At 48.1% G+C, this 11,340-nt stretch overlaps 3 protein-coding genes across 3 annotated transcripts; 2 read left to right on the top strand and 1 right to left on the bottom strand.

The window, feature by feature from the left end:
* Positions 1 to 416: 416 nt before the first annotated feature.
* BC939DRAFT_231834 (uncharacterized protein) lies at positions 417 to 1,142 on the bottom strand. Its single transcript, XM_051550865.1, has one exon. It carries the CDS (start codon positions 1,006 to 1,008, stop codon positions 559 to 561), a length of 450 nt encoding a protein of 149 aa, XP_051410220.1. The 5' UTR covers positions 1,009 to 1,142; the 3' UTR covers positions 417 to 558.
* Positions 1,143 to 3,967: 2,825 nt separating this feature from the next.
* Positions 3,968 to 7,486, top strand: BC939DRAFT_457660 (P-loop containing nucleoside triphosphate hydrolase protein). The gene is made up of 10 exons (XM_051556502.1): positions 3,968 to 4,248; positions 4,338 to 4,494; positions 4,601 to 4,861; positions 4,978 to 5,010; positions 5,125 to 5,453; positions 5,558 to 5,947; positions 6,095 to 6,096; positions 6,188 to 6,892; positions 6,977 to 7,139; positions 7,225 to 7,486. Exons 1-10 carry the CDS (start codon positions 4,227 to 4,229, stop codon positions 7,353 to 7,355), a joined length of 2,193 nt encoding a protein of 730 aa, XP_051410219.1. The 5' UTR covers positions 3,968 to 4,226; the 3' UTR covers positions 7,356 to 7,486.
* A 1,963-nt stretch (positions 7,487 to 9,449) lies between these two features.
* Positions 9,450 to 11,245, top strand: BC939DRAFT_457654 (WD40-repeat-containing domain protein). The gene is made up of 4 exons (XM_051556501.1): positions 9,450 to 9,789; positions 9,964 to 10,441; positions 10,540 to 10,671; positions 10,774 to 11,245. Exons 1-4 carry the CDS (start codon positions 9,687 to 9,689, stop codon positions 11,096 to 11,098), a joined length of 1,038 nt encoding a protein of 345 aa, XP_051410218.1. The 5' UTR covers positions 9,450 to 9,686; the 3' UTR covers positions 11,099 to 11,245.
* Positions 11,246 to 11,340: the final 95 nt, after the last annotated feature.

Raw genomic sequence — 11,340 nt, 5'->3', positions numbered from 1 at the left:
ATGTCAAGCCGCTTTACTCCCCCAAGAATGTCTACTCGCAGCACCAGTACCAGTAGGAGCAGCCAACGACGACAACACCCACCCATCCATCTGCCTATCCACCCGTCTGCCCATCCGCCCACTGCGTACAGTAAAACTGGTGGGAGAGTGCTTTGCCACAGACGCGTGTGGACTGTGTCTTTCCTCTTTCTCTGTCACACACACATGCACACACACACACACACACACTCTCTCTCTCTCTTCCTCTCCCTCCCTCAACCGATTTGCATATGAGAGACGCAGGAGGACACCCCAGCGCAATGGGTCAAGCATATACTCTCGCTCTCGCTCTTATATAATTTATCCCATTTGTCAATGTGTACAATCTGCTTGGATTGGATTTGAACCTCAAGGAGAACAGGAATAGGAGACAGAGAGCGGGAGACTCCAAGGACACGGAGGAACCAAAATAGAGCGGGGAACAGCCCTGCCGGGAAGGACCACACATCATCATCATCATCACCATCATCATCATTCTCATCATCCTTATCCTTATCAATCTCATTGTCATTCCCACTGTCATTCCTCACTGTCATCCCTACTGCCATCCTCACTATCATTATCACTGTCAGCAATGTTGAACAATGCAGTGGAATCTAATGTGATGTGATCCAGCTGCATTGTATTCGAGTTTGTTGCAGCTGCCCGTCGTTGTATTGGTCGCTGAAGTCGTTCACTAAATATCGGAAAGCACAGGGGGTTGAAGCTATATACGTACGAGGAGGGTCTGCATGATGAATTCACATTGTCCAAATGGGTTCCGGGCTGTTCCCATGAAAAAAAAAACAGTACCATAGACCAATGCGTGTCAATCCACGCATGATGCAGCTGACCTCGCAAGTACTTTTTTCCCTCCCCACCTAACCGGGATCGGGTCATCTCACCCTGAAAACACGAATGGGAGAGCGAAGAATGGTACGGGAGCAAAGGGTGGCAGATAGGGGGGAGGGGAGGGTGGATGGTGGTCATGTTTGCTCTGTTTTCATCGCCGTAGTGCTCTTATGAACCGAGGAAGGGAAAGGAGAACAACAGCGGGTAAAAGAATTGGTGGCAAACCAAAGATCGATTTGAAAAATAAAAAAAAAAATATATGTCATCCGTTCATTACCTTTTTCCAGATGACGATAGCAATACAGCGAACTATGACGCGGCAGGGACGGGTCGGGACAAGGACGCGTTCAGGTAGGACGTTTATGGTGGACGTGATTATTGGTCAAGGCGTCCAAAAAGATTTCGTACAGGGCTAGTCCACAAAAAGTGTGATCCTTGAGAAATTTGGGGATACAGACAAGTGCCAGTAGGTCGATGAAGGGGAGTGCAGATCAGGTAGATTCTGGTACGGATGGGCCAAGTGCGGTGAAGAGCGAGGAGCGAGAGAGATTGAAGGAAGGAGATAAAGCTACGAGTGAGTGTGTGGATGAGCGCGTGAGCGAGAGTAAGTGAGAGAACCAGTAATGAAGATTAAAGGGATTAAAGGGATTAAAGGGATTAAAGGGATTAAAGAGGTTAAAGAGGTTAAAGAGCGGATCAAAAGAAAAAGAAAGAGAAAGAAGAAAAGCAAAAAGGCGCGGACCGAGGTTGCCGAAGCTGAGTGAGCTTTATAAAAGCGAATGATGATAATAATGTATGCTGATGGGCTATAGGCGATTGGAAGTAGTCTGTGTGGACGTAAGGGATCAATTGACAATTGGCTATATACAGAGGGGGAGGCGAAGGGGGGCGAGGACAACATCATCCTGCTGCATCTCTGTTCTTTTCTCGGCCATAGCAGTTAGCAGCTGAAGCGCGACCCAAACAAATAAAATATCATAATCAGAAACAGCCAAGAGAGCGCTGAAGTTCCGTGGATTTGGTCTAGCGCATTACGCATTACCTATACCCGCCATCCGCACACGTACCGCACGTATTTTGGGCAAGGCATCTCTTGGCAGTATCGTGGAACTGTGCTTCAACTGCTCGCTCGCTTTCCTTCCCTTCCCTTCCCTTCCCTTCCCCCCCCCCCCCCCCCCCCCCCCCCCCCTTTTTTTTTTTTGGTAGCTCGTGGATACATTTTACGGTTCTGTATGTCCCTTGCACATTCCTGTGGTTGTCTTCCCGAGAATCAGTACCATTCTATTTGGGGAGGGGAAGGAAAGGGAGGGAGGGGGAGGGGGGGTGGGGTGGGGGCAAACCCTGACCTAAACACATGCTGGACGCGTCAATTTGTGAGTCTACCAGCCCTTATTGTTGTTGGTATTGTTGTTGTTGTCGTCGTTGTTTACAGCTGTCATAGTTCTTGTTGCTCACGCAGGATCATCCGATCGGTCCCATCCTCTCACATACCCCCCGTTTTGTTGGCAGGTGTCGTGTCATTGTCCGGGCTCGCTGTCCCAACAATATCGTATATGGTACTTGTGTACCTGTACCTCTTCCCACTTCTTGTGCCTTAGCAGGCCCCCCATGGCACGGTCCACTGTGTTGGAATCCACCACTCCTCATGATCAACTGGAATCTTCAAATCCTATCTTCCTTCCCTGTGGTTGAATATCCTCTTATGCATGCACGATGACAGGCCAATCTACTTTTTTTTGTGTGCGTGAGCGTGAGCGTGAGCGAGGAAAAGCGAACAACTTATTTTTCCCCGTTCCATAGAAGCCCAAAAATCCTAAACCATTGCTTGGCATCTCTTCATCCCACTTACCACATACTCCCTCCCTCACAGCCTCACAGCCCCACAGCCCTGCATGCCTTCACCTTCCGACCTATCATCCTAGCTTCATGCACATGTACAAGTATACCCTCACATCTCAGACGTTTCTGAAATACCTGTTCTTGGGTTTGTGAAAAGTCGGCCCATAGCAAAGCAATGCGGCGGATCGTTGTTCCATTCAGTGAAGACACTACGCGGGAATGGAGGGAGAGGGGGGAGATCTTTTTGGTCTCGGGCCATTGTACAGACTGCTCCCACAGCCATCCAGATTCATGATAGAGATCTTGAACTTTCCTGTGCAACGTACATTAGCCCCTGAAGGGGTCGCGGACGACAAGAAATCCGATTCTCCATCGTTGAAGCCTCGATCGAGGAAACGATCAAGCCCGCCGCTGACAATCCTGACGGACGAAAATGTGCACATTTACCACAACTGGTACCTCCGAAGCTGCTTCAGGCACTGCAAATCATCCCTCCGTAGTTTATGACACCCCAAAGTCTCGACTGACGAAATTCTGGTATATCCTTGAACAAGTATATGCATATAGTGCAGGTGTCACTCTCGTTCCAGCGTCATTCGATATCTGGATACGCGTCATACCATCTGTGAAAGGCGGAGAAGCACGGAGGACGCGTAAAAAGATTAGGCGAAAAAACCACCACCACCACCACCACTAGTGATGCTGGTGCTGGCGCAATTGCTCGGACTGCAGTAATGAGGACCGTCCTGACTGCAACAGCCAAGACATCCCGCTCACGGGCTAACTTGGTTAAAATTTAAGATGTTCGAGAGACCTGTAGACGTTTGATGGTTTCAGGAGGTGGAAGCCAACCATGCTCTCGTGTGTCAGTAGTACCGCAGCAGTTGCAGATAAGGTGGCCAAGGACAGTGAATGAGATGCCAGGATTGTGGCGACAGCACTGACGATCACGCTCTTGAAGAATAAACTGGTCATGGATAAGGATGCCTGGGAGCCAGTGACTGAGAAGGCGAAGGGATGAAGAAAGCAATGGGCAAGACATGATGGCGTAGCAACGATCACGAAGAAAGCTACAAAGTTAATCGCTTCGGATGCAGTTCGAGAGGAATAAAACCATGGGACAGTGTTCTGGCCATGAACTGACAAAGGATGGTATCTAAACTTGCCTATGTAGTATGCTTTTTTGTTTTCTTTGTAGCTGTTGGTATTTAGCAAGGCGACGGTTGATGTGGTTTTGAGGACGGAGAGCCCATTTCGCCTTTGAGGATTCTTATTCGAGCACGTATAATGTCCAGATAATGACACGCGTACGCGACAAGACGCGTTTTCGGTCGGACAATTGATTTTTTATGGTGCCGCAATCCAATTGGAGGCGACGCGTCCAGTACTCAGGTCCACAAACCTCTGCGGCAACCACTTGTTTCATTAGAGATAAATACAAATCAAGATTCACTCATCATCGCCCCCCCATTTCATTCAACTAATTGCGCCTTATTCCGACTGCAGCTCATCAGTAAATGGATCCCGAATTATTCTTAAGTATGGTATCCACAACCCTTACTGTATTATAAAGCCTCGTTGTGCTTACTGGCCAGAACTGCATAACTGACCCTGTTAATACAACATAGGTCACCAGGAAAAGCTGGTCCAGGCCGAGCGCGATTTTGAGGTGCAGGAGATCCAGCGAGTGTTTGAAGCATGCACGCCCGCTCAACTCGCCAAGCGAGGACTTGCAGTATTAGGGCTGACAGTCGTCGGTATGAAGACTGGCGCAGGTGGAAAGAGGTACATCCAATTGAGAACCGACAGTTTTGTTTTCGCCCCTCCTCCGTGCTACTTGCGATCTCTCTCAGTGGTCTAACAAAAGGGCTTCTGGTTTTACGTGAACAAGTTTAGTCGATCTTGAGCTGTCGAACGCAACATCAACTAGTTCCGCCTTGCCCACCCACAGATTGCGAGTTGGGGATATCGTCGCCTTGGAGGAACATGGCACAGGAAGCAAGGGAAAGCCCATGAAGGCTGGCTGGAAACCAAAACTGGACGGCGTCATCTTTCGAATTACAGAATCCACCATCGTTGTCGCCATCAAATCCAGGAAAGAAGGAGAGAATGAGGAAGAGATCCCAAAGGAGGTCCAGGAACGCTGTCGGCTGTACGTCTAATTTGCTTGAATCGTTTCTAATTTGAATGTCGACCAGATGATATGTTTTTTTGATCGAACTATTACTAACAGGAGCTGTATCTGGTTTGATTTCATCCTCACCCTAGTGTCAAGTTGGCTAACAATGTTACCTACGAGAGGTATTCAATAGAGCATAATTATGCTAAGGCGTAGCTGTGCGGATGAAATTGTCTTTACAAGTTGGACTGATATAGATACAACCTCTGATCTCTGGGTCCTACCTCACTGCATAGAATGCTCTCACAAATGAAGTTCCTGAAGGGCACGCTTTCACAAGTCTCCGCAAACAGTTTGCCACTGGCTCTGACAAACGTGTTGTTCGGTGCACAAACCCCAACGTTCGACGAGGCATGGACTGATCTCTCCAAGGTCAAGTTTCTGGACCCGACTTTGAATCCGTCTCAGCAGGAAGCCGTGAGATTCGCACTGGCCGCAGAGCAGGTGGCCTTGATCCATGGACCGCCAGGCACAGGAAAGACCTTTACGCTGGTTGAGTTGATTCGACAACTCGTCCTGCAAAAGAAACGGATTTTGGTTTGTGGGCCCTCCAACATTAGTGTGGGTACGTCTCAAGGAAGAATCCGTCTGCATGTATCGCCGCCGCATATTTTTTTTTTTTATTGTACATTCAAACAGACAATTCATGGTTTTTGTCTTCAAACATAGACAACCTGGTGGAGCGTCTTGCTAGTCACAGGATCAACATTGTCAGGACAGGCCACCCAGCTCGACTGCTGCCGAGTGTGCTGGATCACTCGCTCGATGTGCTCTCCAGGACCAGTGACCAAGGAAGGCTCGTGAACGACATCCGTGTGGAGCTGGACGAAACCTTTCAAAAGATCCAACGGTGCAAATTTCGCTCGGAGCGCAAACAACTGTATCAGGAGGTGAAGCAGCTTCGAAAGGATTTCAAGGCGCGCGAAAAGCTGGTCGTCAAGGAACTGATCCAGAGTGCGAGCGTGGTCTTGAGCACATTGAACGGATGTGCGGCAAAGAATCTCTGGGGCGAGAAGTTTGATGTTGTGATTATTGATGAGGCAACACAGGCCTTGGAAGGTAAATGATCAAAAGGATCCGCAAAGTGGTTGAGCAGGAAATCCGCAACACTACATACCTGTCTACCATCGTAATCTACTGACCCTTTCTTTCCCATATATTTACTGCATGCACAACTCTTTACTTCTGTTATGCGTCTTCCTGCAGCGGTAAGTGATCAAAAACTATGCACAGACAGCTCGTTTTTGCGCATAAGGACTGGAATACACATATTAATTTGTTTATTTGCTATGGTGATAGGAATGCTGGATTGCCATTGGCAAGGGAGCAAAAGTGGTTTTGGCCGGGGATCATCTACAGTTACCGCCGACGATTGTTTCAGAGGGAATCAGCGCTACGTCGCTCCTGGCGGCAGAAGCGCTCTCGCTTACTAAGGAGCTTAAGGAACAGAGGAAAAAAGCCGCCAGGGCCGGAGCTTCTGCATCCTTTGAGGTCCCTGCACTGGATTTGGAGCGGATCGCCAAGGACAAGGACTATTCATCATTCTTACTCTCGACCACGATGTTCGTGCGACTCCTGGGCTGTTTCCCCAAAGATGGTGCCAAGCTAATTAAGCGAACTCTAGTGACACAGTACCGGATGCACGAGGATATCATGGCTTTCCCGAGCACGAAATTGTACCAGAACTTACTCGTTGCGGACGAATCTTGTCGACAATGGCTGCTGAAGGATTTGCCGAGGGTGAAAAAGGCACGCGATCCGTCCGAGGAAGAAAGCGACGTGGATCATGCGTTGGTTTTCTTGGATACCAGTATGGCTGGCATGACTGAGGAGACAGAAAACCAGGACGGAAATGGACCAGGGGGGTCTTCCGTGGGCGGCGGACCCGATGACAGCAAGTTGAACCGAGGGGAGGCTGCTACTGTGGTGGAATATGTCAAGGACTTGATGAAGTCTGGTGTTGGCCCAGAGGACATTGCCATCATCACGCCTTATAGTGCACAGGTCAGTAAGGTTTGTTGATGCGGTCCCAATGAACTCTTTTTCAACCCCTTGGCTGACATTTGTTTCTATTTCTAACGTTCGTAGAACGCATTGCTGCGACAATTATTGAAAGAGGATTACCCCGATATTGAAATTGGCACTGTGGATGGCTTTCAGGGACGCGAAAAGCAGGCTGTCATTTTGACCCTGGTTCGTTCTAACGATGCTGGAGAGGTCGGATTCTTGTCTGACCGCCGTCGACTCAATGGTAAGGGCAGACAGCACGCGGCGGTGTCCGCATTGTGGGTAAAGTACTGACGACTAATATAAGCACTCGATTCTTATTGTTTTAGTGGCGATGACCCGTTCCAAGAGGCAGCTCTGTGTGGTCGGAGACTCTGAGACACTGAGCAAGAACGATCCGTTTTTGAAGGCGTGGATGGAGTTCCTGAGCGAACATGCTGATGTCCGGTATATCGATTAAGGCGGACTTTGCCTTTGCCGTCGTCCAACCTATATACCAACGTGCAGGGCACCTCTGGATGCCATCTCTGGTTGTTAGGTCTTCTTATCTAATCGTGTACAATAAAGGCTGTTATTTGTCAATCGAAATTATGTACCAGTCTACTCTGTTGGCGGAATTGCTCTTCCCCGGTCCGTCTGCTCAAATGCACGCCCCCGTTGTTCATTCTGTATCCTTCGATCAAAGCTTGTCGCATTGATCGGCCTTAGCGTGCTACCCCGCGATGTTTCAAACTAATAAACCCTTTTTTTTTTGACCCTATGGAAACAACAAAAGAAAAGGACAATATATGTAGGTGAGTGTAGCTGGATATCAGCCTGGGCTGGACTGGATTTGTTGACGGAGACGGACGCGTTGTTCGAGTGACAGACAGTAGGTGATTTGAACGAGTGCTCTTCTGTCTTCTACGCGAGTATGATAATTTGCCCAGGACATTTTTTAAAAAAAAAAAATGGTCGCAGGTAGGGTACCGGTCGCAGGTAGGATGCCGGTCGCGCGCTCTTGATGCAGATAAAAAAGAAAAAAGAAACATCAAAGGAAATGCGATAAAAGGTACGCGAGGCGCTACTGCATAAGACTGGATGCTCTGAAAGTTCTGACAGCGGATCGTGCTTAATTGCATCGGCGTAGTTGTTTAAAATTAGCGCCGTGTCCCGTCTCCGTGTTCAATGTTTGAAGACCCCCTCCCCTTCTCAACGCTCCTGCATTCTTTGTTGTCATTTCATCTGAACATGTCGATACGTTTTTTTTTTTCTTCTTTCTTCTTCTTTGTCTCCGTGCTTTAAGATGTTTAATTGTCCGCCAAGTGTAACCCCCTCGTATGTACCCTCCTCCCCCTCTGCTTTTGAAGATGGCCACCTGCCAGGTTGGGCATTGAGAGCGAGAGCGAGAAGCAAATATGTAACACAACGCGCAACAGAACCGAACAAAAAAACAGCCGTTTGAGTAACGGCTTCAGGGTGCAGTTATGTCCGCACAAAGTATTCAGAAATAATGCAGATGGGGAATGGTAGGCTGGTAAGAACGGATGGCACAACGGTGTTTGTGTATCGATGAGGATTCCGCCCATAGTGGCTAGTCAGTCTGGCTGGCTGTGAAGAAACTAAGTCAGTCAGCGCCATTGTGCAGAAGGAGATGCGTGTTTGAGATCCATGGCCAGGTCAATCGATATGGGTTTGCATGAGCGGACTGGAGGACAAAGGGCAAAGCGCGCATACACTCTTCTGAACCCGACAATTGGTGAACACGTCCTCTGTCTGACATTTATTTATCCAACCCCTCTTTTTCTTTTTTTTTTATCTTTCTCTGCCTCCCCTTCTCTCCCTCGCCCATTCCATCCCCATCACTCGCTTGCACACCCACTTCCGCACCATTCGCTCCCTAGTCGCCTGCTTCCTCGATTGCGAATCACATTCCCTCTTCTCCATCCTCATTCGCTCTTTCCTTTCGAGATCCCATCTACCGCACACCGGCCCATACTTGGCTAGGCTGCACACTCCGGTCCCGTATGTGTTCCCGCTCTCCCTTCACTGCTCTGTTTTCATCGTTGCACTACCACTACCTTGCCCAATCGCAGCTTGCGCACTTCTCCTGTGCTTATCCTAGCGAAAAGGAAGGCAAACGAGGGACACAGACACCTTTTTTCGAACGTACCATTGTCGCCGGTGCCCGCGTCTTTTTTATCTTTTTTTTTTTTTTTTTTTTTTTTTTTTTTCCTACAGCCCAACCCACTATTCTGGTACAACTACAAACACAGCAGCATTCACCTTTTTTTTAATCCATTGGGTGTGTAGACCTATAGCACCCTTGTGTTATCTGTGTTATTTTCTCACATACACTAAGATTGATGGGGAAATAGGAGCGATCCGAGGATACGCACTTTCAGAGCTGCTCCTTCATTTTTCTATGGATATGATGATATCTTCAAAAAGCTCATTTCATCCATGCATGTTAATGGAGATGAACATATTGCAAACAAGCTTTCTTTTGTCTCTTCTTTCGATCGCCTCTTTTATCTTTCTCTTTCTCTCTCTTTCTCTCTCTTTCTCTCTCTTTCTCTCTCTATCCCTCTTTTTTTCTTCCCCTCTCTATCTTTTCTATCTGCTATATCGTCTTACAACTGCCGAATTTTCATAAAATCCTCTTTCTGACGCTTTTCTTTCATTTATTCTTTCTAGTGAAATCCACACTTGCCCAGCAAGACATTTATATAGTGTTTTTTTTCGACACGGAACAAAAACAACCACAACAATATCAACTGTCCCAGTGAGCACGGCATAAACGACAATCAACATGAGTTCTGATATTGCAGAGCGCATTGCCAATGCCCGCAAGGAAGCAGAGTTCTTGAAGGACAAGATCAGGGAAAAGAAGAGCGCACTCAATGACACGTCCTGTAAGTAGTCCTCTGAACCTGAATTGGCCTTCGCCCAAACCTTTTTTTAATGTTGGAAAAAGAAGTAGGAGATCATTATTTGGCTTGCCACCGTATTATTTTTTGTTTTGGTATGAATGTATCTCTCACCCGTCTTTTTTTTTTTTTTTTGCTCAATCTTACCTGGTCATATAGTGAGAGTCATGTCTCAAGAGCTGGAGCCATTGACGCGCATCGGAATGCGTATCCGACGAGTGCTCAAGGGTCATCTGGCAAAGATTTACGCCATGCATTGGGCCATGGACAAGAGGCATCTGGTCTCAGCCTCACAGGATGGAAAGTTGATCGTCTGGGATGCTTACACAACCAATAAGGTGTATGCCATCCCTCTGCGGTCGTCCTGGGTCATGACCTGCGCCTATGCGCCGACAGGCAACTTTGTCGCCTGCGGTGGTCTCGATAACATGTGTTCGATCTACAATCTCCGTACTCGGGAAGGAGCTGTGAAGGTGGCACGAGAATTGAGTGCACATTCTGGTTATCTCTCCTGCTGCCGATTCCTGAACGACCGGCAGATCCTGACGTCGAGTGGAGACATGAGCTGTATGCTGTGGGATATCGATGCAGGAATAAAGGTCATGGAATTCAACGACCATACGGGCGATGTCATGAGGTAAGCGAACATAGCAGGGGGACATCACCAGAGCAGACGAGGATGAAGTAGTAGCTAACTATTTTTTTTATGCTTTTTTTGTTTTGTTTTGTAACTAGTTTATCGCTTTCACCCGATCAGCGCTTATTTGTTTCTGGAGCGTGCGACTCTACAGCAAAAGTGTGGGACATTCGATCTGGACGCTGCGTTCAGACATTTACTGGACATGAATCCGATATCAACGCTGTGCAGTAAGTCCCCTCACGAGGATAACAGCAACGTGAGATGAGTCTTTGAAGGGAAACACTGGCCCTAAATCATGCTTTTTTTTTTAATGCTTGTCCCACGTCTAGATTCTTCCCCAACGGCGATGCATTTGGAACTGGGTCAGACGATGCGTCGTGTCGCTTATTCGACCTTCGAGCGGATCGCGAGATGAACATCTACACACACGACAACATTCTCTGCGGCATCACCTCGGTCGCGTTCTCGATCTCTGGACGGCTCATGTTTGCAGGATACGATGATTTCAACTGTAATGTCTGGGACACCCTGCGTGGTGAGCGAGTCGGCGTGCTGATGGGACACGAAAACCGTGTCAGCTGTTTGGGAGTTGCAAGCGATGGTATGGCGATGTGTACTGGAAGCTGGGACACGACGTTGAAGGTCTGGTCTTGATCGCGACTGTAGGACATTTTTTCGAGTTCAGGACCAAACAACTGCTGCTTTCTATAGCCATCCGCTGCCGCATCTCTTTCTTTCTCTCTCTCTCTCTCTCTCTCTCTCTCTCTCTCTCTCTCTCTCTCTCTCTCTCTCTCTCTCTCTCTTTCACTCATACTCGTGTAACAGCCAGATACTCTCTACATACCATCTATCGCCTTCACACAAACACACGCTCTCGCTTATTGACATTACGATGC

Source organism: Gamsiella multidivaricata, assembly GCF_025024155.1.
Source record: "Gamsiella multidivaricata strain RSA 2152 chromosome Unknown BC939scaffold_51, whole genome shotgun sequence".
Taxonomy (NCBI): domain Eukaryota; kingdom Fungi; phylum Mortierellomycota; class Mortierellomycetes; order Mortierellales; family Mortierellaceae; genus Gamsiella; species Gamsiella multidivaricata.
Note: the sequence above shows the minus strand (reverse complement) of the source record. Positions and strands in the feature narration are given on the sequence as shown.

Bases quoted from the DNA above. Each gene is read 5' to 3' on its own strand.
- BC939DRAFT_457654 (XM_051556501.1), top strand. From the start codon at position 9,687: ATGAGTTCTGATATTGCAGAGCGCATTGCCAATGCCCGCAAGGAAGCA. The intron at 10,442-10,539 runs GTAAGCGAACAT...TTTTGTAACTAG, and splicing joins CATACGGGCGATGTCATGAG to TTTATCGCTTTCACCCGATC. The intron at 10,672-10,773 runs GTAAGTCCCCTC...TCCCACGTCTAG, and splicing joins TCCGATATCAACGCTGTGCA to ATTCTTCCCCAACGGCGATG.
- BC939DRAFT_231834 (XM_051550865.1), bottom strand. From the start codon at position 1,008: ATGACCACCATCCACCCTCCCCTCCCCCCTATCTGCCACCCTTTGCTC.
- BC939DRAFT_457660 (XM_051556502.1), top strand. From the start codon at position 4,227: ATGGATCCCGAATTATTCTTAA. The intron at 5,454-5,557 runs GTACGTCTCAAG...CTTCAAACATAG, and splicing joins GCCCTCCAACATTAGTGTGG to ACAACCTGGTGGAGCGTCTT. The intron at 6,893-6,976 runs GTCAGTAAGGTT...TAACGTTCGTAG, and splicing joins TCACGCCTTATAGTGCACAG to AACGCATTGCTGCGACAATT.